Source organism: Mastigoproctus giganteus, chromosome 6 (genome assembly GCF_048544385.1).
Source record: "Mastigoproctus giganteus isolate SK-2022 chromosome 6, ASM4854438v1, whole genome shotgun sequence".
Classification (NCBI taxonomy): Eukaryota; Metazoa; Arthropoda; class Arachnida; order Uropygi; family Thelyphonidae; genus Mastigoproctus; species Mastigoproctus giganteus.
Window position 1 is genome coordinate 56427588 of NC_143580.1, and position 26769 is coordinate 56454356.

The window sequence follows — 26769 nt, forward strand, 5'->3', positions numbered from 1 at the left end:
AGTTACCTGGCGATGTCTTCTAGCATCCATCTTCATCTCCACTCTTCTTTTATGCCTAATTACTATGACATTTTTGTACTTTAGATAAATTTATTTCCCATTTGAAATGGTGACGTTCAAGAAACGGTATACACAGTAAAATATTTGCACCATAATTTATAACCTTTGTTAGGCTATATAAACATATATTATCGTTTGAACTAGAATGAAACATTAAAAAAAAGTGTTGTCCTTTTTTAACTGAACAATTTATTTTAACAGTATCCTACTTGATTATCTATATGGAAAACTTACTGATATGAACACTGTCTTTGTACTACTCTTGATATGTCTCGAAAAGGGAGATTATGGTTACAGAAATGATCGTTTCTGTCCAATAAATCACATTTGCTTCTACTGAAAACTCAGCTTCTTCTATTTCTAATTGCATTAGGATGTTTTAACTTTTATACAATGTCAACCTATTCAACTTGTCAACCTACACACTACCCATGCAGCAAGCAGAGATGCAAAGTCATTTAGATTTTTCTTTTTTTTGCCCTTATATCCGAAAGACATTTAATGTAATACACACACAATATTGTACTATTTTTCCAATGTCAACAATTTATATAGTAACTACAACAGTGGTCAGAAAACCCGCTTATGATATGCCTACCTTTTCTACCCTATAGACTATTAAGTCTTTGATATATTTTTCTACAGGTAATTTTTTTGTTGTTGTTAAGAATATTCTTGTATAATTTGACTCTCTTTACCCTCACGGAATTCCTTAATTATGTGTTTCACCAACCTAGAAAATGTTCAACCTTGTCAGATTGTCAACAGATATTTTTAACATTGCGAGCACTCCTAAAAGGAAAGGACGATGGAGATTCTTAGACAACACACTAGATGGCGAGACTATCGTCCATCCACCAATGTTTCGAAGACAATCATCACCAGTCTCATTTTCTTGTTTCTTTCGTTTCTTCTATTAAACAAAATATTTTATTTTTGACGATCGCAAATGTTTTGCTTTAGGTTTCCTTTTTGAAATATGATCACCAGATCCTACTACACATTCCACCCTCAATTTCTGAAGGATATAGTCATCGTCTTCTCAACAGTTTTACGTCAGAGATATTAATGTTAGCAGTACACTTACAGCAGACTCGATGAGGACGGAAGCTACACCTTGATATAGGTTAAAGTCACCTGTTGCACTCTCTGTTCCGTCGGTAGCACACTCATTGACGGGGTTGTTATGTGGAGCTAAAAAACAGATAGAAAGATAGAACCAGCTTAGGTGAAATCTAAAGTTTTTTTTAAACAGATTAATGAAAATCAACAATAAGAAGAGTTACTTAAATTTCTAAAAATATACTTTTTCCTCAGTTGCAGTGAACTTTATTTTTAAGATCGATATTGACCTAAAATTAAGAACATCCATTTACTGTATTTATAAAAAATCTAAGACAACAGCCAACATCGTTTTCAACATCATTGCTGGACAAAAAGCTCGAGTTTCTGGGAGAGAAAACCTGAGACCGACTAACTCGGCCACATTGTGAAAAAGTCAAATTCCTCCTGTCATCAACGGGACTGGAACTCGGGTCTTTTTCAACTGGTGTTGGGATGACGAGGGCTGCGATTTAATTGAGACACGCAATGCCCTCTGGTGATTGTCATAGTATGTTTGACAATTTAAGGATTTATTTTAGCTCAACTTTTTAAAAATTAGACAAAGATCTTTATTGCACTTTCTGCATTAAACGCTAGTAATAATAGCTGTTCTTCCATCTTAAAAACAGAAAGACATCGGTTTTGTTTATTTTTCTTTCTTTCAAACTTTTTTTTTTCTTTTTTAATCGTATCTGGCATATGTGGAAAACATTGCGCTTGAATATATCACCTACAAGGGAAGAAGATTGCCAGCCATGTGTCTTGATAGACGTTTTTCGTATCACTTCCTATAGCTAGAATGCAGCCAAGTTTAATTAGACCTTTGGCTAATTTCTACGTGAGTAGTTCCCTTGAGGATAAGCTGCTGTTCTGGAAAATGAACGTAACTGGCGTAAATGGGTTTGTTTGTTTGTTTCGTGCTTTCATTTTAAACTCAGGAGATCCCCTGAATACTAAATGTTAATGAAGTAGGCTGCTTCTCTAAATAATTCATTTGATTTTGTTAATCAAAGTAAACAAATTGTTTCTTTTTCTTCTTCTTGAAAAATTCAAGGTAATTTCGCAATGAAGGTGAATGGATTTATAAGTGCCCTAAAAACATCTGGCCTAGGGATCGACAGCTCAAGGACCAATGCCACTGCCACCTATATAAGATGGGTGGTGGTGGGGTTCGCGCACCGTTAATTCTCAGGGGAAGCAATGTTTATCAGAGCGCGACTGATTGTTCTGGAGTTAACCAAGAGAAGGGAAGGATGGTACTGAAATTCGCGTGTGCTTTTTCTCAGTTGAACCTCCTAATTTCTGATTACATCGTGATTTTTAGTGCCACTTCATATAAAGTGGCACTATAACTCGCCAAACAAAAATTTTGGCGTACTGGTTGCTGTTGCACAGTTTACAAATATAGTATTCCAGTAAAAGTATTCGAATGTTCCACTGAAGAGCCGATATGAGTCTCGATAAGAGGGACATAAGGAGTTTCAAAGAAGTTATTTTTGGGCGCATGCTACGACAGATACTTTGAACTTTAAAATGTCAGTATTAAGAAACATTGGAGGGGAAGACAGAGAATGAAATAATAGTTAAATAGTGATTCTGTAGGCCAGTAAAATTCACGGGTTTGGGGAACCCTGAAGAGGATTCCCCAATCTTTATTTGTAGCCCTCGTGTCATGTTATTGACACGAGGGCTTCAAATTTCAGGATTGTTCATGAGTGCGTGCGCTGTCTGTAGGCAGTTTCAGAACTTCGTTTCATAAGACAGCTGTAGCTTACATGGCCTATTTAACATTGGTAAATGCCATATGTCACTTGAAGTGGTGCGTTGCCCGTCTTATCGTTCGTTGATTCTGAAACAATGAAAAGAGGTTCTGTGGGAAGAAATCGCACTCTCGCGGGTCACAGTGCGAGGAGTTAATTTCTGGGTAATACTCTGGGTCCGGAGCGCTCACCCTCCCTCATCGAAGCTACTGTGAAACGTAGTCCCCTCAGAGCTTCGCACATTGGTTTCTGCAATGCAGTTATCTCACCCATGTGAAGTGATTGATTAGAGCCTGAAATACTTTGACGGCTGACCTCCATCTGAATTTTTGTTCAGACAAATGAAATATAAGTTTGAGAAACAAGAAAAAAAGAAGGTTTGGGGACCAGATCTGATGAATAAGATGGGCTCAGCAGCAATTTGTACTCATACTGATGCATTTCAGTCATTTCTTTTGCTTTTGCGTGAGCAGCAGCAGTGTTCATGGGGAAAATAAGACATCTTTTTGTTAGCATTCCTTTTCTTTGACTTCATAGTATCTCTAATTGACGTAATAAGTTAGCATAGTATACTCCTCTTACAGTTTGACCTATTGGAATATGGTCTTCCATTATTATTCTTTTGGAATCCCAAAAGATTACCACCCACCATTACTTTTCCAGCCGAAAGAAAGGTGATGGTGGCAATCATTATCCTTACTTCGGCTGAGGCGGTTAATTTAGGTAGTTCCATTTTTTTTGGAAATGCCAAAGTTTACCAACCATTTTTAATCATGAATAATTCTTGTATGATCCATGGTTAAAAACTTGTCTTTTTTTTTGAGATCTGCTTCATAACGTGTCATCAATTCTGAGGGAGTTTTGCACCGACTACTTTTTTGAGCAAGTGTCAGAAGCCGTGGGACACATCTTGCTGAAACCTTTGATAAACCCAATTCATTTGTCAGAATGTTTTGTCCGTCCACAAGAGCCTATAGCCTGCGCTATTTCTTGGATTGATAATCACAGGTCTGCCTGCCCTTCACCATATGGTGTATTGCATCAATGTTTTTAGTTGGTTGTTGGTCACCCGCATTACGGTATTCTCTTCAACCCTTCCGTTTAAATTCTGCTGCCAGTTTTTCACCATAGTACATGATGGAGCAGATGTGCCCAACGTATATATGATATTATCATGGTTTCGTTTGACTTTAAACAACCATTCTTCTGCAGGTATCTTACGATGGTACGGTTTTCAAATTTGTTCATTACCTGTAGAAAAGAAAACGTTTCTTTCTTATTTATTTATGCGATAATTAAAACATAAAATGTGATCGACAGTTAAATATTAAAGTATTTAAGCAATTATTGTTTGTGTATTCTTATATAAAATAATTTATGAATAATTTCAAAGTCGTATCATATTTTCCTGTCTATCTAAATATTCTTGAGAGCTCAGATTTCATGGTTGTAACTTAGCTTTGTCATACATAAAGCATCTTTATGTATGACACGAGGTGTACATCACTGCATATTTTATCGATCTATGAGGAAATCATAGATATCAGGCAATAATTTCCATAAGCGAGGGAATGGACAGAGAGAGTTGTGTTCTTATAAATAGTACAGAATAATTACATTCACCCTGTCACCTTTCAAAAATGATGGGTAAATTGCTACAGATTTCCATCCTCTGCTTATACAGTGAAACTAGGAAAACTCATCTCTACCCGTGTATTGAGTTGATGGGTAACAGAGGGTCCCCGCTGCTGTTCGTTACTAAATTTCACTGGAAGGGATGAATTAATAATGAACCATGCTCGCGTCTGTCATAAACGCCAGCTGAAACTGCATCAGAAGCTGCTATAAATGCAGATCACCTTGTTTAGGAGTGAGATGACGTCAAACAGGACATATTTGTGTAAATAGTAACACGATTAAACAGAGATCGGCCATCTGCCTTATCGTTTTCTAGAGAGGAGAAGGTCATAGTTAATGTCAGCATTCATTAACGTTTTATGAGGGCTCAGGTTATGAGGAATGGTCCAATGTTTTGAAAGCTGTGGCACTATGAACATACTATTATTGATTTGTTGTTTGTTGTTTTAAAATTATAATATTTTTCGAATCATCAGTAAATGTTTCCCCATTGGAGTTTTTTTATTGGATACTCAGAACTGAAAGTCGATCTTGGGTTATGGTAATAAGGTGCTATTCCATATTCTTTAGATCTTTCCTTTTGGACAAATGACCTGTCCTTAGAATAAATACAGTATAAATGAGGTGTAAAAATTTGAGTGGGGTTGAAGAGAAGCGGAGCGGGGTATTCAACAGCGTATGTGCATTTCGCATTAGGAAGAACGTCCAGCATATAGACATGGCATTCATCCATGGTGGATTCAAGGATAGCCTGGTAAATGGCTTCAGAAAGAAGTAGTACTGTGCTGAATTATGAATATGATATTTCTTCTTTCTGTTCATTAACGTACGTAACGAAAATAGGATTTGTTTATTCAGTATTTGGTTGGATGGACTGGACTTAATCGTCAGCAAGATTTTATTCTTTTTGCGTTTTAGAAAAATGGCAACATATAAACCTCTCTTTTTTACCATAAACCCAAGTAAAACACAATTTGGAGACTTACTTAGTTTTGCTGGCTTGACGAAACTTCGAAGTCACTCATAGGAAATAACTTCTGGAGATGGGCCCATTAATTTAAACGTGGTATCTGTATCATTGTGACCACTATCATTTTTTGCTGGTTCCACTGATTACATGTCGGATTTTGCCTCTGACATTTGATATGCTTTGACATAAGCTTTACAGATTTCCATAGGAAGAAATTGGCTGCAGTAAAATCAATTGATTTTCCAGAAAAGGGAACTGGATAATTCTTTGAAATTATCCTTTCAGCAATATATCAGCGAAATAAATTTGTTACATTTATTGTGAAATGGGAAGTTAAGGAACTTTCTCCCCCAAGTGAAATAAAAGTAAAAAGAACAGCCAAAATATGCCTTGATAAAAGTTCTTCACTACTTCAGCTTTACCATTATCTTTCAAAAAATATAACAAAATAAATAAACATTATGGATAATGCGGCTTGCAGATACCTTGCTTACAGTAGAGTGATTTAATGGATTTCTTTCTTGATTTAATCTGAGATTTTTTCAGCTATATACGGCAGTTCCATTTGTTAACTCTCCACTCAAATTGAAATGGCCTTGGGTGCATCTGTACAGTTCATTGAATTCATGTTGAGAAGGTGGAATCGTGTTTAAAATAAAGCAACAAAAATTTAGTTCTTTCTGGCATATCTCAGAAATCCATGATAATTAAAATTTCAATTAATAGTCTTCAAACTGAAACAAAGATAAAAGAATCGGAGTTAATATCTCCAAAGTTATATGAACTTTAAACTGAAGCTCTTCGTGACTCATATCGTCCAACAGGAAAGCTGTTCAGTACGTTCGTCGTTCGTTGGATTATAATGAACGTTATTTGAGCGTGCGTGCCATTTTGCACGTTGTGCTGTGTACTGCTGAGTCAATATACCGACACTTGTCAGAAGTTGTTTGCTTCTGCCTTCAGTGTTTTAAGATAACTGAATAAGGGGATGGTTAAAGAATGAAAGAATGTAATCTCTGTCGAAGAGATCACCACGGTCTACTAGGAAGCATCAGTTTGTCATATTGTGCGTGACATTCACACCTTTGACCCTTGAAAAGTCAACCATAGCCGATGTAGTAAAAAGATGGAAGAACGGGGCGATGTAGGTGCTGGAAAACTGTCAGGTATCAACCCCCCCCCCTAAGAATGTGAGTAAAGCAAAGTCGCTGAGCTCCAGATGTCCAAAAGATTATCTGTAAATGTATCCAATTCTATAGGTACACGTCATACCCATAGACTGACCAACCGTGAATTTATACCGATTGTTTTTGCAATAGTTGAGTACTTGTGCTGCTTATGGCTGTTGGCATAAGGCTTATGGCAGTACTTGTGCTGCTTATGGCTATCTGAACCAATAAGTACAGCGCCACGATAAGATCATTACTTGAACACATCAAAATAAACGGTGGGGGAACGTTGAGAAAAGTTTCAATCATCTTGTAGTTTCCACCTGGTCCATAGCGATTTCCATTTGTTCCAAAACTTTGAAGTATACTCCATGGTAGAGCATAGTTTTATTTGGCAGAATTATCAACCTGAAAATTGAAATGTGATAAATGCAGCGATATATTTATGTCTTATTCATTCTATTTTACGTTATGTAAGCTGTAGTTTGGTCTAATCTTGATGCAGCCTAACATCTGAAGAATTAAAGTCCTCTTTTTTTAATAACACTGAACCGCAAATTTTGGGTCATATCTTGTTACCGACATGAAAGAAAGTTTACTTCATAAATTTTGGGGTGCTAAACGCAGAAATAGTGCTTAAAATGGCACCATAATTAAGCACCACAGCAGATTGACTCTTTTTCGCCTTTCGCTTGTATTCAGCTTCGGGAGCATCCCTTTACACGTAGCCCTAGTTTGATGTGGAGTGGTGGAAGCAAAACTTTATTTGGATCTACCTCTAGTAGATCTAAAAAAATTAAATCCATAAAAAGATTAAAACATTTTATCAACCAGTTTTTAAAATAAAAAGAAACTACCGTCATATTCTCATCACTGTTTTTTGTGTTTCCAGTGTGTTTAGTAAATACACTGCATCCTGTTTATTCTGCTGATCTCCGTCTTTTCTTCAACTCCTCTCCCTTCTTTCTCCTTTCCTTGATCTTATTAGATAGCGATGCAGATGAGGAGCAGAGGTAGCGCTGGTGAGCGAGAGATGTTGTGGATGAAAATGCCGTATCTGTAGAAAGACCTTCCATTTCCCGTTCAGTAATGAATAATACATTAGACTTGGGATAGAACAGTGGATGAACGCTTACATCTGTACGTGCCAAGTGTTTCGGTCAAACTGCTGCTCTAGGGGTCAGGTGATCGATTATGACGATTTTCACGCATACTCTACCAGTGCAGTTAACTGGAAAAGTAAAAGAGAATTTATAGATGCAGAAGACACTTACTGCAGACATTACTGCTTGATTGGGTCTTTGAGAGGATTCATAGGGTTCCCTAAACTCGTAAGAGGAAATATCAAGGGGAGGGAGAAGTGTTAATAAATATTTTTGCTGTTCATGGTATTAGTTTTTTCCTTCCTGAAACAGACAAGAGAAAAGTAGATCTTAAAGATTTAAGTTGAACTCTCGAGTGGAGATTTTAAGAGATCAATAGAAAATATTTTCCAATAAATATTGGAAGCATATGCCGTATATGCTTCCAATATTCTAGCGAATAATCTAAGTGAAACTTAGATTATTCGCTGGAACCTTACAATGAGTTGGGCCGGCACTTTGAACTGCTGTTGTCCTGCAACAGACAGACAGTTATTGATTTAAAGGTACTCTATAAATTATCAAATAATAATTAACTCTCTCTTATACTATAAAAAGTTAATTTTCATTGTCCTTTTGATCTTTAAAAACATTTTAAGCTACTCTTCCCGGAATGAACTTGATCTGATCACTTCTTTCATCAGTTCTTCAAGAGAATTTCAAGATTATTCAACGAATCCTATTTAAACACCACTTCAGTAATTAATTTTATTACAGTCGTTTAAATTATTACTTTGATTACTGATTCTGTTACAACTGCAAAGATATGTTCCATTCGTCGGTCTGTCAATGCAGTTACAAATTGCAATGGGAGATATCAACCACCATATTTGTAATTGCATTGATATTAACTTACAGTGATTTGTATTTTATACTGGAACAGGAACCACAACAAGATCTTCTCATTACATGTTTTTGTTTTAATAAAAGCTTGTCTAATACCTTTTTGATCATGAGGTACGCTCTGAAGGTACGAGCTGAAGGCTAATAACTACATAAAAAAGTGTATGAAAGATTGTGACAGTGAAAGGCCACTTTGTGCTGATAAGTCTGCAAGTCTAATGAAGAACAATAGAATGAAAAAAATTGAAATATGGCAGCTAACTTAACCAGGTGCTTGCTTAACAAGTTCTTCTAGAAAGGCAATTTTTCACATTAAGTCTCGATGCCAGGTAGAGATCGGGACAAACGACAATTACATTACATCCACGTCTATTATCAAGGGTGTGGCCCGTGCACCGAAGATGTCAGCGGGGCTTAAATTATTAGCTCTTAAAGCGACCCGTCGCCGATGGCCACTTTGGGCAAACGTAACGACTTTTAAATTATGGTAATTAGTGCGTGCTTTTGCGTTTCACATTGGCGAAAGGTGTCTCTGAGATTGCTGAAAATCCCAGCTCTTCCTTCTCGTTTCTTAGTCATGGGATTCATTTTTTCAACATCCTGAATTCTTCAGAGAAATTTGGCAGGCTGCTTAGAACAAATGCATCCTCAAAGAAACCATTCTGTTGCTGAATAAAAATTGGACCTTGCGAATGTAGTTTCATTTTTCCATTTCTTCTCAACTTTGGATATTTTTTTTAAGCTGCACGACAGGTGGAAAAAAAAAACTCTACGAGATAATTAAATTAGTCGTACCTTCCCTGAAAGCATGCTATTTATAGAACCCTTGGATAATGTGATGTGTTCTGCTGTCTCTCTGCACCTTATTTATTATTAGATTCGCTCCCATTTTTTAATATTCGTATCTGCAGTTTGTGTCTTCTCTCTTGCATCACAAAATATTTCGTTGTGGTTCGTGTTCCAGTGTAACATTGCATCATGGGGAAAATCGAAAAATACGGCGCTCATAACTTAGTTACACAAGGGAGCTGGAGTTTTTTTATTTTATTTTTTTCCTTTTAAGAGGACATTTGAAAAATGTTTTGGATTCAATGCGGGAGATGTCTCGCTTCTCTGCTCAGCTCACGTGCATCGCAGTGCGACAAGACAGGGGCAGTCTACATATTAATAACCATTTGCCCGAAACACAAACGTGGCTATGAATGCCAGTAAAATAATTTAGTATAAAGGTAATTGAAGAATTTAGATGTCGCGTTGTCTTTATGGTTTAAAATCTCTGTCCCTCTTGTGCGCCCTTGGAAATATAAGTAATGAAATCATTATTAAGGTGGGGGGTGACTCGAAATCAAAGAAGTAGAAGCTCCTTGGCAACAGAACCTTATAATCCCAACTGGACAAAAAGAATATAATCACCAAATATTCATATTAATTAAACATATAGTTGGAGAAGGACGTCACGTGGTATAAGAGTTGTCATTATAGAATGACAACTCTTATACCACGTGAATATTAAGATAGTTTATTTAGTTATTAACCAAATCACCATACATTAAGGTAACGTTTTGGGAACCTTGCCGGGACCCGTCCTCAGACCATACATAGGCTGTTGCCAGCCTCCTGCTTGCCGAATATTCAGGTGGTCATTATAGAAATCTAGATTACACGTTACTAGTTTTTTCTTAATTATAAACTGAATTACTGAATTTTTTCCCTTATATCCTTTTATGTAGTAAGAGCTTCATTAAGTACAGTAATGCAATATAATATACTCTCTGGCCATCTCTTTATGCAATCGCTTTTGTAATCTGTAGTGCTTTCTAAATATAGGGTTTCTCTCCAAGGACATGAATCAGCAGAAAAGTCCGCTCGTCTGAAAGATACTCGAGATGTTTCTTCCTATCTCTTAGGATTAATATCAAAGATCGTCTTTTACTTGTGCAGATGTTCAAGATAGCCCCTTTCCGGATGCGATATCTGAAGTGTTGGGATGACAATCCGAACAAGTACGTTAGGAAGCTAGCTATGATCTCTTTGTGAATAAGACAAGTCTAGAAAAGAATTGCTTCGTCACCAATCAGCCAAATGACTTTTGCCGCGGAGGAAGCTTATCTTGTCCTCTTAACGTTTGAACATGTGGAGGACTTCACAAATAACAAAGGATAAAAGCTACAGCCACTGTAGTTGTAACAGAAAGTTTGTCTGATTCCCACAGGCGATCGACAGATGAGAAGAGACGGCGATACTAGACAATGGGATGAGCTATGACATTTCAAGATTAAAATATTCGATACGCTACTTGCTTTTCAGTAATTTTATGGTAAGGTTCCCTGTTTTAATTAAGTTATCAAGTTGTTCCAAATTATTTATAGAGAAGAGGAGATTAAGAATAAATGCCGAAATCAAGAGCAAACAATGGACAATTTTATTTGAAATAAATAAAGAAGTGGAAAGTAGAAAGATGCCTGACTCCCCCAGTTGATGGGGAATATATAAGAGAAATATTCGGGAAGTAATGGGGCTAATGTCACCCCGATCAAACGGTCCGGTGTCTGCGCTTTTGTCATGCCATCATCCGATTTGCCTTGCGATCCTTTGAGATAAAACATGGAACCCATTTTTTGCTGTAATCTTTCTGTGGCTCAAGCTTCGTGTATAATTTAATAAGCTACACCGTCTTGCAATGTTCAAGTTATTTCCAGTCCAACAGTTGCTGGACGGTCTTCCTTAAGCATCTGATATGTTTCTTAGTTTTGTTCGGTGTTTGACGTTAAAGGTCCTTCCTGAAGAATTGTATGTCCCTCCTGAAGAATTGCATGTCCCTCCTGAAGAATTGTATCATCTTTGTACCATCTTAAGACTTACGCCGGTGGTACCGAACCTTTCTTCATAAGCTGCCTGACTTCAGATCCAGGCTTTGCAAGCTAGGTCTGAATAACTCTGAGCTCCGCTTTTGCGGAGAGCCGGAGACCGGCCCTCCACATGATGTTGCTTTGTCCTGCTGACCAGGATTTAAGGACACTAATTGAGCGAGGGACGCTCACTCTCTATGATGATAATTGAAAGATCTCTTTATTACCCGTGTTGTCACGGAGTGTTGTGAGTAATTCTGACTCACCCCGTATATCAACGATTCGAAATGGACTGATATATGCACCTTTTTACAAAATATATATATAAAAAAAAAATACTAATAAGACATTTAATTTCTTAGAATCTTAGAGTTTCGAGGATCAGGTCCAGAAGCATCTTGGATTTGTATTTAAGCTGCATAATTTCATAATGATACTTTTCAGTAATACTAATATTGGTAAATACTTCTTGGAAGAAAGTTTATTTCTCAACTGCCGAGGACGCAATCTTAACCCAGTTCGCTTCCAGAGGGGGGTGAGACATCAACGACGCTGTGCACTATGCTGCCACCGCAAGAGTGAGAGAAAGAAAGAAGTTACGTATGCGCTACTACATTTGTAAAAGATCAAATAAACATCTTTTACCTGATGGAACTGAATCCAATAAGCCATAAGATAAGTTCGTATGCGTTATTATCCCGATGGCTGCAGCCACTTCCTCCACACAAGCGGAATATGTGGTTATAAATCACTCTCCCTGTTCTAGTCACCCCGACCGTTTTACGATCCTCTTGTTTGCGGAGCGGTAGAAGGTTCTTGTAAACATGTCGGTAAATCACTGGAATGGGTCGATGCTAAGAGCGTGCTATTAGTATGATTTAAAAGTCACTTTCTATCCTAAAGAGAGTAAATGTTGAAGTGATTCTGCATTCATGGACTTTAGTGACTTAAATTAAGGAGTTTGATCATCGTCATCGTAAGAAGACGCGTGGATGAAATTCGCACTCGTCTGCTTTATTTCAAATAGCACCATTCATCAAAAGCCCCTTCCAGAATGTTGAACTGGTTGCATACATCATTCCTCATATGGAGATAAATTCTACGGAATGTAAGCTCAGCATAAAGCTCTTAATTAACTACTCTATTACTCACCTGTACTTTGGACCAACTGAGGTAGGTACTGCTGCCAGAAGGCACATTGCTTAGCACGTGGGCCACGACCAATGACGCTCGAGTTGACAGCCAGCGTTAAGTACTCGCGGCCATATGGGGTGTGCACTGGCCAGTAGATAGATTCCCATTCACCGTTTTCATTAAGGCTTGGATTCCTGCAAATACAAATTGACCATATATCAATTCTAGCTGTAGTGATACATGCTGTTATTTAGTTTGATTGCATCTAAAAGCAAATTCCATTGGCGTCAGTTTTTAGATGCAATCTCTGAATTAAATGATGTACAGTCCAAGAGTAAGATCCGTCACTCGCTGTGGCAAACAAGAGAACAATAAATTGACTCGCCTTTCAAGAGAAGCTTGATGAAGGAATGTTTTTCTTCAATGGTGAGAATCATAGCAATTCTTCATCCCGAAAATTGCAACTTTTCTAACTGAAACAGTGTGGTTTACTTCGTATCATAAAATAAGAAAGGGGAGTCAATTTATTGTTCTCTTGTTCTTCCTAGTACTTCCAAACCATTCGCGTAGCCGAATGGTTTGGAAGTACTAGGGTACTTCCAAACCATTCGGTTACATCAACGCGTTTTATTTGATCCCGATTCGAGCACACGCTCAGAACAGGACTGATGAGGAATTGATGCAGAGTCCTGTATCAATTGTGGTAGGGTTTAAGGAGCATCAGCGATTAAGGCCATATTGTTCCTTGTAGAGTGTAAATATTGCATGTGTTCTGAGGTCGATTTTCTGTTTGCTGGATGAAAACCCACAGTTTCCGGGAGAAGAACCTACCCTCACCTGGGACCGACTAACTCAGTCACGTTCTGGAAAAAGACCGTAAAAATTCCTGACGTCATCGACGGGACTCGAACCCAGGTCTTTTCCATCCGGTGTGGGGAGGACCGCAATCCTACCAACCGCTCACGAGGACAATAAAGAAGTACACCTATTTGCAATCATTGAGAAATTTCTAACCTTAACACATGTTGTGAACTGTTTTGGTTTGTGTTTTATGTAAAAAAAAAGTCTTCTAAAACACAAGAAGAACAAACGCACGCAACTGTCTTACACTTAAAATTTCCTTACGTTTAAATAATTTCATAATCGTACGTTACATGTAAATAGATATATTTATACCTTTCGCATTAATTATTCACGTTAAAAATAAAAAAAGAAATATCTACCTATCTTTATCCGCGTCTTTCTCTCCGTCTCTAATATTATTCTCGCTTCTCCTTCGTCCAGTGACAAGAGCGCAACTCTTAACTCTCTTCTTCGATCATTCGCAGTGTTTACCCCCACGTCATACGACAAGGTTTGTTAAACACCGTTTGTACCGCTCACTGCGATCTCTTTGGGGACAAGCGACGCTAATCCAATTACTCCTGTTTGCTGAGCAGGCTGCGCTTACAATCCTGCCCGCACCTGCCCAATTACCAAGGGATGGCAAGGTCAACCGCAACTGTCGAAGGTTGTAGCTTCGTGACTAGAATGATGGCACTGATAACGCGGCGTTGGCTCCAGCGTACGAGGCACACACGACGTGCCTCCAGCTATCTGTACGACTGTCATCTGAAACAGTGATGGTTGAACAAATCCTAAAATAGGACATTCTTTTTTTAGATTTTTCAAAGAAAAAAAGCCTGATTGGAATCTTTAGTCTGAATTCTGCGCTACATGAGTTCTTTGTAAACCGATGTATCTTCCTTTTAGGTAAAGGAGAACAGAGAATTCTGCTTTCTTGCATGTTCTGCGCTTTTTATGTATTAAAATTCTGCAAAAAGAGTAGTTTTTAATGGAAATTGAATATTAATATGAAGTACTTCGTCACTTTGCGAGCATTTTTAAGGAATAAAATCTTTCTATCTGTCTCTCGTGTTTGTCTAATTTCTCTGTGTCTTTACAATATAGTTTCACGAATTATTTTGATGGCAAATATACTGGCTACTTAGTAACTTACCGTAAAATTAAAATGTATAATAAATAGTTATTAAATTAACGCAGAATCATTGATAGGACAAAAACCTAAAATATTGTGATGAATTAAATTTTTTTCAAATTGTCCTCTTCAATACAACGAAATATGTGATGGTGATCTGTCCTATATGGCCCAGGTCGGGTATGAAATGTGGCATCAAAGAAAAACAATTTGCCCAACTATTTAGTATAGCGTAATTTATAAATTTGAACTGCACTGTAAACTGTATATAAATTGGAATTAGTGATCCTTGTCATTAATTGCACCGTTTTAAATTGTTAAAATATGTCAGAAAATAGTGAAATGCTATATTTCATTGTTTTCCTAATAGGTTTCAAGTTTCTCCTGTTACATATATATTTTCATTGTTTTATTTTTAATTGTTTCACATTTCATTGTTTTATTTTTCATTGTTTAATATTTCATTGTCAGATCTGATTTGATTGTTTCACACTTCAGTGTTTTATTTTCCATTGTTTCATATTTCATTGTCAGATCTGATTTGATTGTTTCACACTTCAGTGTTTTATTTTCCATTGTTTCATATTTCATTGTCAGATCTGATTTGATTGTTTTATATTTTCATATTTCATTGTTTAATTTCATTTCATTATTTGATTTCATTTCATTGTTTCATTATTTGATTATTTCATTATGTGATTTGATTTCATTGTTTATTTCATTATTTGATTGTTTCATTATATGGTTTGATTTCATTGTTTATTTCATTATTTGATTTCATTTCATTATTTGATTGTTTCATTATATGATTTAATTTCATTGTTTATTTCATTATTTGATTTCATTTCATTGTTTATTTAATTATCTCGTTTCATTGTTTATTTCATTATTTCATTTCTGTATTTATATTTAATTGTTTTCCTAATAAGTTTCAATTTTCTCCTGTTACATTTATTTTTCATTGTTTCATATTTCATTGTTTTATATTTCATTGTTTCATATTTCATTGTTTTATATTTCATTGTTTCATATTTCATTGTTAGATCTGATTTGATTGTTTCATATTTCATTGTTTTATGTTTCATTGTTTCATATTTCATTGTTTCATATTTCATCGTTTTATGTTTCATATTTCATTTGATTATTTCATATTTTATATTCTCATATTTCATTTGATTGTTTCATATTTCATTTGATTATTTTATATTTTCATATTTCATTTGATTATTTTATATTTTCATATTTCATTTGATTGTTTCATATTTTATATTTTTATATTTCTTTGTTTGATTTCATTTCATTGTTTCATTATTTGATTTCATTTCATTGTTTCATTATTTGATTATTTCATTATATGATTTGATTTCATTGTTTATTTCATTATTTGATTTCATTTCATTGTTTATTTCATTATTGCATTTCTGTATTTATATTTCATTGTTTTCCTAATAAGTTTCAGGTTTCTCCTGTTACATTTATTTTTCATTGTTTCATATTTCATTGTTAGATCTGATTTGATTGTTTCATATTTCATTGTTAGATCTGATTTGATCGTTTCATAGTTCATTTTATTATTTTATATTTTCATATTTCATTTGATTGTTTCATATTTTATATTTTCATATTTCATTTGATTGTTTCATTTGATTATTTATTTCGTTTGTGTATTTATATTTCATTGTTTTCCTAATAAGTTTCAAGTTTCTCCTGTTACATTTATTTTTCATTGTTTCATATTTCATTGTTATATTTCATTTCAATGTTTGATTTCATTTCATTGATTTTTTTATATTTCAATGTTTTCCTAATATTTAATTGTTCATTTCATTGTTTTCCTAATACCAACGTTTCTTCTGTTTCTGTTTCCCTGGATACAGAATAAAAAATTTCGTTATCGTTTGGTATTTCGAACCTATCAAAATAAAAGCATACATGCAGTAAAGTATGCAATATAACACAGGATATTTCGATTAAAAAGTATGGGGATTCATCTCGCTTAATTAGGCTATTTGTCGTCTGAACCTTTCTTGTCATGTTTGGGGTGAAATTTCTGAATTCGATGTTGAAATTGGGCTAAGTGTTACCGATTACATTTCACGATTTCTAAATTTAAAGTTTGTTTAATCAAATGCTTTTTTCCTCAGTGGGAAAATTATTCCCCGTCCTCGATTTAATTGTGCGCAATTTTCATTCTTCAGTACGCGCGTTTAGCTGTAGAACGTAGCTGGCTATACGAGGCAGTGTGTTGTGTCTGCTCATGTAGTAGTAGGGTTTTAGGAGAATCAGTGACTAAGGCCACATTGCTCCTTGTCTGTAAACTGCGTGTGTTCTGATGTCGATTTTCTGTTTGCTTGACAAAAAACCCGACTTCCAGGAGAAAAACTACGCTACCCTCGCCTGAGACCGGCTAACTCAGCCAAGATGCGAAAAAGGCCCATAAAAATTCCTCCCGTCATCGACAGGACCCGAGTTCGATTTTAAATTGGTTCACGAGGCTCATTTTGAAATTGAGGGAGAAATGAAAGTTATTTATTTATTTAAACTTCTCACCCACAGGGCACGCATACCCTAATGGCGATTATGGTGAGAACGATGAGAAATACAGAGAATCAATAGAAAAAACAGTCACTAGTGTTAAAATATATACAAAAATTGGATTAAAGAGCTTCTTATGTATAGATGGTTTAAGTGCAAAAATCAATATTGTGATTATTCAATGGTTGAAGGAAACGAATCAGAGGACTTCCAATTAGTGGTGAGTACGAGGGACAGGCAGTGATAAATTAATTTTATAACCAGAATTCAATCCGGGTACAGTGAAAGGTATTTGTTCAAGAAGAGATGGACAATCGATAACAAGTTTATGATATTGTAGACAAAAGGAGATCCATGGAATTGTCGTCTGGAGTGAAGAGGAACGATTCTGGGGTGACGACAAAAGCTCCATAGTTTTGACGGTGAAAAGCATGGCGATTTCGAAGGCATTAGAATTTAATGAATTTAATTTGAACTCTCTAAAGTCTGTGAGAAAGATATTCCTGTTGAAAGAACCAAATAGTATCACAATAATCAAAAATGGGAAGTATAAGCTGCTTGTAGAGAAGAATTATAACTTTGCCACTCTCGAAAATCGAGGAAGAACACTTAATGAATCCAAGAAGTTTGGAAGCCAGGGATAATACATGAGCAACATGGGAAGAGGGATGGATGTCAGATCGAAATAAGACACCCAAGTCCTTGAACGTATCAGTACTTGCAATTAGAGACTTTCCAATGTAATAATCTGTAAAAACAAATTATTTTTTATATATCGGGATGACATAGGCCTCTTTGAACGCTGAAGGGCAACAACCATGAAGAAGGCAGTAATTGAAGAGATTTATAAGAACTGGAGCTAGAGATGAACCAGTTTCTTGCAGAAAAGAGAACTTAATAGTACTTTTATATAAAAGTGTGGTAAAAATTCAGAACAGGGTGCGCACTCCAGCGTAACATAACCTAACCCTTTTTCACTAGCTAAAATAAAAGTCTATTAAAAAACGAACACCAAAAACAACCCACACAATATTAAAATAAGCTGATAGTCTGGAGTGCGCACCGTGTTCTGAATTTTAGCCAAAAGTGTTATTAATTAATAGTCGTTCTTCAACGCTCCCACACTGCCTAGCGGTCGTAATTTAATCATGGGTTGTGTTAAATTAAGACCCATTATCCCATAGAAATGCATTAAAATAAGGGGGGGCTGCGTTCCGTGAATGCATAAATAGTCACCGATGTAACAATTTTTCAGCTTATTTTCTGCGAATAAATTAAAATTATTAACTCATTATTGACTCCTTTTAGGCCTTCCTAAAAGGAGTTAGTCAAATAATACTTCGTAGGCAATAAATTGAGGAGGGAGAGGAGGTTAGAATAGGTGTGTGAGTTAAGCGCCAAAGCAGCTAAGGCTATGAGGAGTCTGCGTATTTATTTTTCTTTTTTGTAATTGCATGTATTCTTCGGTCGGTTTGCGGGACGAAAAATCCGAGTTTTCGGGAACAGAAGACCATGCAGCTTTCTTCTGAGACTGACTAAACTGAGCTACTTGAGGGAAGAATCTCATAAAAATTCTGCATCATTCACGGGATTCGAATTCGGGCCTTTTCAATTCGGTGTGGAAAGGACGGGGATTATAATCATTGCTATCTGCGAGGGGCTAGTTGGGTGGAGGCAAGAAAACTAAACCTTCATCTAAGATAATGAAGACTCTCCTTCCTAGATTCTTTTATTGGGGGGTGCTAGAGGGCGGATACTGTAAACGATAGAGTTCTTGGCTGTCATAGTGAGATGTTTGATGCAATGAAGCCTACCATATGTAGGCTTCATTGTCACAGAGTCATCTGAATCGTGGATTATCTCTTCTTCCTCTAGAATTTCTGGTGTTTTGTTGATAGTTTCAAGCGACTCTTTTTTTTTGACACTCAGTTTCTGTATTTGCTTGTACTCCAGGATAAATTGAAGTCCTGGACAAAGTTTTTCGCGGCGTTCAGTTTGTGAGATTTTCGATTTTCCTTCTTCCAACGGTTTTTGTGGTGGGTGGGAAAAGCATCGCTTCCTTTTGATTTATTTCTTCTGTGTTTTCATTATCTTCAGTCACTGTCTTATTTTGTATATCTGCCCCAACCCCTGACTATATTTTCCAAATCACAGTGTCCATTCCTAAAGGGCTAGAGATATATGGTTTTTCATGATATGGTCCTCCTAAGTGGTAGAGAAAACATTGAAAAAAATTCATATATTCAAGTGATCCTATTTAAATCTGCGTTGACGATTTGTGGAAGCTTTTCTACATGTGTAGCTGTTGCAGAGAATATCCACAATTCTTAGGTGCTGTTCCCGGTGACTGTAGGTCTCACTGCCACAGTTACCAATTCCTAATTGACCATTGCTGGAGAGAAGGGGAGTACGTTCAGTTGGGCGGAAAAAATGTCATAGGTGGCTTTACTTGGTCTCTCTTGAAAATTCGTAAAACACGTTGATAAAAGTTTCCCAAAAAATAATTGCAAAATCCGACGCGCACACAGCGAAGAGAAAATGGTAAAAAAAGAGTGAGAAAGATGGAAAAAAGTTAAGAAAAAGCAGGGAGAGAGAGAACAGAGCAGAAGAAAAATATTATTAAATTGAAAATCATGAAAATGCTGTACCAAAAGTGCGTTCATTATTTTATACAAACCTATGTTCATACTGTAAATTATGTGTGCGATTTCCCCTCGTCTTTTATAACACATATATGCACTCAGTGATCACTGAATTATGACCACATACCTAATATCGCGTTGAGCCACCGTTCGCATGGATAACAGCCATTATTCGCCCAGGCATTGACTCCATTAGATGTCTGAAGATGTCTGCAAGGATCTGCAGCCATGCAGCCCGCAAGGCTTTTCAAAGTATTGGAAAAGATAACGGTTGCGTGTCCATCCGTTGGTCCATACGCACCAGGGGTCCTAGTTTTTGCCAGCAAAACGTGACCGATATTGAGCAACCACCGCCAGCTGCCTGGACAGTGGACACCATACACGACGGGTCCATGGACTCGTGTTGCAAGAAGGCGTCCGTCGGCGTGTTGCACCAGGACTCATCAGACCGGCACATTCGTTCCCAGTTCTCCAGTGTTCAACCAGCTTGTTGTTGACGCCACAGCATTCGCCATCGACGATGATCAGCGATGAGGAGAGAGGGTGTCTCTTGTGTCGTCTGCTGTGGAAACCATGCGTCTGAGTGTGTGGCGCATCGTCATTTCGGATATTGTCTTGTATTCTCTTTATTGTATTGCGATGTCAACTGTCACACAGTGACCTGCTGTTGAGGCCATATAACATGCTGTCTTTCGCTCACCATAAACATCCACTTTGCATAATTGGTTATTCAGTCAGCGGGAGGTGGTTTGACCCATCCTACACTATTCTTTGTTCACCTTAACCACCCCATGCACCTTTTTGAAACCCTGTCATATCCTTACTATGTCCCACATGTGTTATCTAGTTAAGCGTACGCACAACACGAACTACCATTAATCTTAGATGAAGAGTAAAAAATATTGTTTTGATGCGAACAATGAGGTCTGGTCTTTATTCTCCCAAAATAGACACATTCAAGCAACGCTATGTCACGTTACCACTCCTCCTCCTCCTCTCCCATCAGTTTTCATTGCGAATTCAGCTAGCCACTACATTAAGCGACTTTTACTCTTTTAACTTTTCGTTTCTACATTCTTTTACTCCCCACACGCATACTTTTGATCGAAAAACTAAACCCAAATAAATAATAAAAGTAAAATAAATGTTTAGTTAACTTGAAAAAACAAAACAAAAACAAACGTTGCTTTTTGTTACTTTATACAACGGGCCAAAATCAGCCAGTCATTTAATATTCACATTAAAAGAAAACTTCCTTTTAAAGTTCAGCTGGCTTTTTCTCCCTACTTCTTCAGCAGTGAAACTTGAATCCAACGTTTGCCATAATAAATATTGATTGATCAAATAAATAATTTCTCGAATCTCTTTCCAAAAATATCCAAAAAAGCCAGATAGAAATAACTATTTATTATAAAACTTGCAGCAGCTAAATTTGACAGAAATTCTACTTCATATTGAGGTTTCTCCCCCCTCCAACACTAGCAATTCTTCAGGCGCCCGCGTGCTCAATCAGCCATACCTGCACACGATGCCCCTAAAACGCTGAAGGTACTTATCACACTGTCTGAAAATAAACCTGGATAATTTCATGATCTCGTAACATCCCCTCCTGGATTCTAAAAATAGCTCCACATTGATCGGTGGTGGTGGTGGTTGCAAGGTGGAAAGTGATTGGTGGTGGGAGAACCTTTGTATATCTGAGTAAAACAGCGTTTAATCGCGTGAAAGGGGGAAGAAAATATTGAGAAATTGCAATTTCGGTTTAAATTATGGACAGTAACTGCGTATATAAACGTACGTACCATTTAGTAACTTGATGAATCACTCAAAAACCCACCCGGATGTAATTGGTGGATCCAAGCATAATTTCATTATCTTGAACTATCGATTGGACTTATTTATCTGCATTTTAATTTATATTATATAGAGTTCATCTGGGATGTCATGCAACGTTTGATTTGACTGGGCGATGTACGCATGCGCTAACAAATATTCTTAGGTCATTCCATCTGCAAGGAGCTGACAGAATTTCCACATGAAAATCGAACTAAGCTATATTTGGTGTTTCGCATAATGTATTATTGAGGAAATGAAAATACAAGACAAATCCAAAAATAGTCTGCCTCTCTAAAGATACCAGCATTAAAAGTCACTCGATAAAATTTCCGAGTACTGCTCAACGTCCATTGATTGTTTTCTATGGTGAATCAATAGTTATTTGTGACTGAAGAAGCATCTGGAGATTATTACTCTGATGATATTTTGAGTACAAAGATAAATTAAACGTGCACGGTATCTGTAATCGTGCGAAGATTATCCTAACTTAATAAATCTCGAAGTTTCTCATTCCCTAAATGTTTCTGCGAAGTACCGTATGTGCTGAACAATAAGATTTAATTGGTGATCATAAATCATACAATTGATGACGTCATTCGTTTACTATGTGGCAAGATATCTCACTCGGTGTACTAGTTTTAAGTCCACTTCTCTTATACCGATTATTTATTCATATTTCTTGCTCTACTAGCCTGAAAAATTGAAGTAATTTAAAACTATATGCATATGCAGCGCCTCTCGTGAGAATAGAAACAGTTAAAATTGGTTAATATTTACTGAATCGCATTCCCAGCTAGTAAGTATAATGCAGTTTACACTCGGGCACAAACATCTCATTATCCTCCTTCAATCCCTCTGATGACGGTTGCCTAGGAACGGCATGAAAACCGATTTGGTCTCCCCGGGCCAGTAATAACCAGCTGGGTTATCTACAGCGGGAATGGAGGTATGTAAAGGTATCTGTGGTTTTATGCGAGTGTCTGCATGTATTTCTCGATTTTCTGTTTAAAATCGTAATTATACTTTAAGTTATGGTGGTACTTAGCAGGCCACCTCTTTCTTAAAGGCCCTTTCTTTACCGGAAATTGAGAATCAATTTTCCTTACGAACGATCTCAAAATGTTCCACAAAGAAACAACATTTATCTCTCTCTCCCTCTCTGTCTGTAATAAATATACCTGATGAGATCAAAAAGTTAGGATGGCATTAAAGTAAAATGTCACTTCCGTGGTATTTGATACTGTCATTAGGGGAATTATCCCTTGAGAGTTCAAACAATGAATCCAGCGAATTTTCCATTCTTGGATTTATTTCTAAAGCCCTTTGAGTGCCCAAGTTACCAGTGCACATGAAGTTCACCCACAAGTGAACTTCATGAGATCCAGTCTTCTGTTATTCTTTGAGATTCTGTATTTGTGTCCCTTGGTTTTTGTCTCACCAACGAGGGAGAACAGACCTTTCTCATTCAGTTTATCTAACACCGTCAGCCCTTTATACGCTTCAATTAGATCTCCGATGTTTAGTTGTCAGACTTTGAGTCCACATCTTCTAAACCGTTCTTCATATATGCTCAAGTAATTTAGTCGCCCTTCTTTGAATCCTCTCCAGAAGTTCTTAATCTTCTATTAGGTGGGATCTTCAAACACCTAAATACAATATTTCAAGTGCTTTCTTATCACCTATTTGTACAACCTTCATACAACTGTTTAATGACTACATAATAATATTTTACCCTATTGGTCAGGCATGATCTCCTCTTGAGTAGATCCTGTCCTTTTCGTAATGGTCCTGATTCACGTCCATTACCATAGACTTCATGATTTTCGCTACCACAGAAGTCAAACTCAGACTCGCTGGCTAATAATTACCAAACTCCTTTTCAGCACCACCTTTGGGGATTGAGGAGACATTAGCACTTCTCCGGTCCAAGAGGATCTTCTTGGAGTCTGATGTTCTCATTAACATTCCAAACGGTTTGATATTCTCAATGCAGCCTTTTAAATTATTACTAAATATATGCCACCCTTTCCTGGAACCTTGACCTCCTATAATCTCCATACCTTTTATAACAAACATTCTCTAAGATCCTTATATCACTTATTTTACAGCAATAGGACTAAAATGTGTTAGTGATTCGAGCTCTTGCTTTCAACTGTAATCATAGTTGAGAAGTATCTATTCAACTCACCTCTGCTGACTTTTAAGAAAGTAGATCTGTTTGATCTACTTTCTTTTTATATTTTTATTTAAGAATTCAACATTCCAGTTCTTATCTCTGTTCGGTAGTGCTTTTGCTTGCTTCTTACTCCATTGGTGATTTGTTACATATTCTTTTATAATGCTCAAATAAATCGGAATCATGTGATTGTGTCCATCCTTGTTTATTTATTTTTTTCAATTAAATTTTTAATCTCATCTGTCACCCATTTTGAAATCTTACAATTACAGAATTTGACAGCTGGTACGAATGCGTTAGTGGCTTCGAAGATAAATCCGTTGGTTATTTCCCATGGGAGTCTAAAACGCTTATAGAACTGATATTCAGGTGATACTTAAGTCAAGTGCACCAAATTTCGGCGAAGTCCAGTCGTTCTGCGACAACCAAATTGCACTTATACGAGGTGGAACTGTTAGTAACCCTGAATATAACCCCCATGTGCAAGTCGTGAAATACAGCGGTTAATATACTGGAGGTAACCACCCAGGTGCGAATCAACGTAAGCAAGGGTCGAGGTGTGGCGCTCACACCACACGGAGGAATACCGCCCCTCTGTGTTACCAGACAATAATAGGTGGTAGATGACTCTAATCAACTGTGCAATACCACCACTTTGCTTATTGGAGATTTGAAGTGGTGGAATCCATGTTTAGTCTCCAGAGCAAAGCTTCGGCAATCCCCCTCCATCTCTCCCATCATGCAGTATGGTTGATGTCTTTCCAGATTATGATGGACATCATGGCGAGATCCAATCTTCCTTACATTTCGCGGGTACAGCTCTAAAATGTAGTTCGCAGGCCAGCCGCTAGATAGTCCAACAGACCTACCCTATTGGTAACTCTCTAGGAGGATTTCGGATCAGTTAGTGTAAAATATCGCTGCATCTACTCTGCCAGATAGTGACTGGAGGTTGTCCGAGTAATGTGTATGCGGGGAGCATTGTCGAGCCCACGTTAAGATATCGATATCGAAATCGAAGTTTTTCGATATCAGATATCGAAAAACTTCATTACTGCAGACATCCCCATTGCATGCTACTGAATATATCATGACTAGTCAAACTAATAGAACAAACTTATCTGCGAAAAGATCTAAACCTCCCAAATACTTCCTCATTTTACAAATATACGTGATGTCAATTCCAATCTGCATTTCCACTTACAGTCTGCCAACCCCCCCACATAATTTTTCAGACAGAATCCCAATTATCGGTTGATTCAACCATTGCTCATTTCAGTTGTCCTAATTATTCGCTGTGCGATTCCTTTCGCTTCAAATGTGGTACTTGTGCATTTATCCCATTTTTAGTCTCCAGAGCACGACTCCAACTGACCTGTTTTCTAGTCACACGGACCCAGTTGGTAGAATGTTGAGGCTTTCTCAATTACTAATGACCTTGCACAGATCATTCAGATTGTTCATTGACTACTAGAATACCAGACAATCTTAATTAACCACGTAGCCAACACTATTGATCTTTTTTTAACAAACAACCCATCAGGACCGGCGCTAGGGGTACGCAAGTGAGGCACTTGCAACAGGCGCTGCTAGATGCGCTACTGCAGATATATGCGTATTAAGATGCGATGTGATTTAGGCGCCGTTATAAGTTTTTGCCTCAGGCGCCACAAACGCTAACGCCAGCCCTGCAACCCTTCTAGATACACAGTCGAGGTGAGTAGTCCTGTAGAGTCTAGACACCTCTGATCACAACTTGGTGATGGTCTCTTTTCCAATAGAGCCTTCCTCTCGTGGCCATTCCCAACGTCGTGTTGTTTAGCATTACAAGAACGCAAAATGGAATGATTTGCGAGATTTCTTTTCTTCTTTTCCTTGGTCGGATTATTGTTTCGTATCCTCTGATGTCAATGCTTGCTCAGATCGTGTCAGTGAAATTATTCTTGTTGGGATGATATCCTCTATTCCACACTCCACCTTAAGATCTCGTTCTTTATTTAAACTTTAGTTTTTCTAATATATGTGGTAAGGCCCAGGGGCTCACATCTGGTGAGTATGGGCTTGGCACACCCAGGGTTCTGAGCTGGATTTCGTCATTATTCTTTTTCTTGGTGATTCCCTTCTATTTCTCTCTCTAAGTCAGCGTAACTCGGAAATTTATTTTAGCTGGTGCAGCATAAGCCTCAGGCTTCCTTGCACTATCTGGCTAGTAATAATAAGAATAAGATAAGAATGTTGCATATCGCAATTGGCTTGCATCCAGATCTCCAGGTTCATTATCTGCCTACACGAAAGCTCGCAATTGTAAAGCAGTTATTAATCAGTCCAAACTATATTTTGAACGGGCTAAGAGTAGAAGACGTGCTTCTTGTCAAAATGGTAGTCGGGCATTCTGGTCTCTTGCCAAAGCTATTGGCCGCAACTTTTGTCCAACTCTATTCTCACATCTGTCAAAACTGGATGCTTCTATTGCCACTTCAGATAAAGATAATGCTTACCTGCTAGCATCCCACTTTTTTTTCTAACTCGTGTATTGATGATATTGGTTAACCTACTGTCCCCAGTATACTCCATTCAATGCTTCCTATGGTCTCCCGTCAAAAGAATGTCAGAAGGATTTTGAACAATCTTGATGCCAAGAAAGCACCAGGTTCTGATGGTATTTCTCCACCTGTTCTCAAAATCTGTGCTCCTGGGTTTACTCCAATTCTGTTTCGCCTTTTTACAATCTCTTATTCCACAGGTGTTTTTCCTTCTGCTTGGAAATTTGGCTCAAATCCAGTCAGTTCCTAAAAAAGATGACAAATCCTTTCCATCCAGTTATCATCTGATTGCACTTACTTCTACTCTTTCCAAAGTAATGGAAAAATCAATTAACCGCCAAGTCTTAAACAATTTAGAAACCTTCCATCTGAACAATTATCGCCAGTATG

At 37.2% G+C, this 26769-nt stretch overlaps 1 protein-coding gene across 2 annotated transcripts in view; it reads right to left on the reverse strand.

The window, feature by feature from the left end:
- Positions 1 to 315: 315 nt before the first annotated feature.
- Positions 316 to 26769, reverse strand: part of LOC150084308 (acetylcholinesterase-like) — a 113001-nt gene continuing 86547 nt past the window's right edge. Inside the window, exons 3-4 of one of the 2 annotated variants that reach the window (XM_090375971.1) lie at positions 12688 to 12863; positions 316 to 1254 (exon numbers count right to left, since the gene is read on the reverse strand). In XM_090375971.1, the coding sequence (XP_090232097.1) occupies positions 1112 to 1254; positions 12688 to 12863 (319 nt within the window). In that variant the 3' untranslated portion in view covers positions 316 to 1111. The remainder of the gene's footprint in view (positions 1255 to 12687; positions 12864 to 26769) is intronic. The other variant, XM_090375973.1, reaches the window with a different exon arrangement.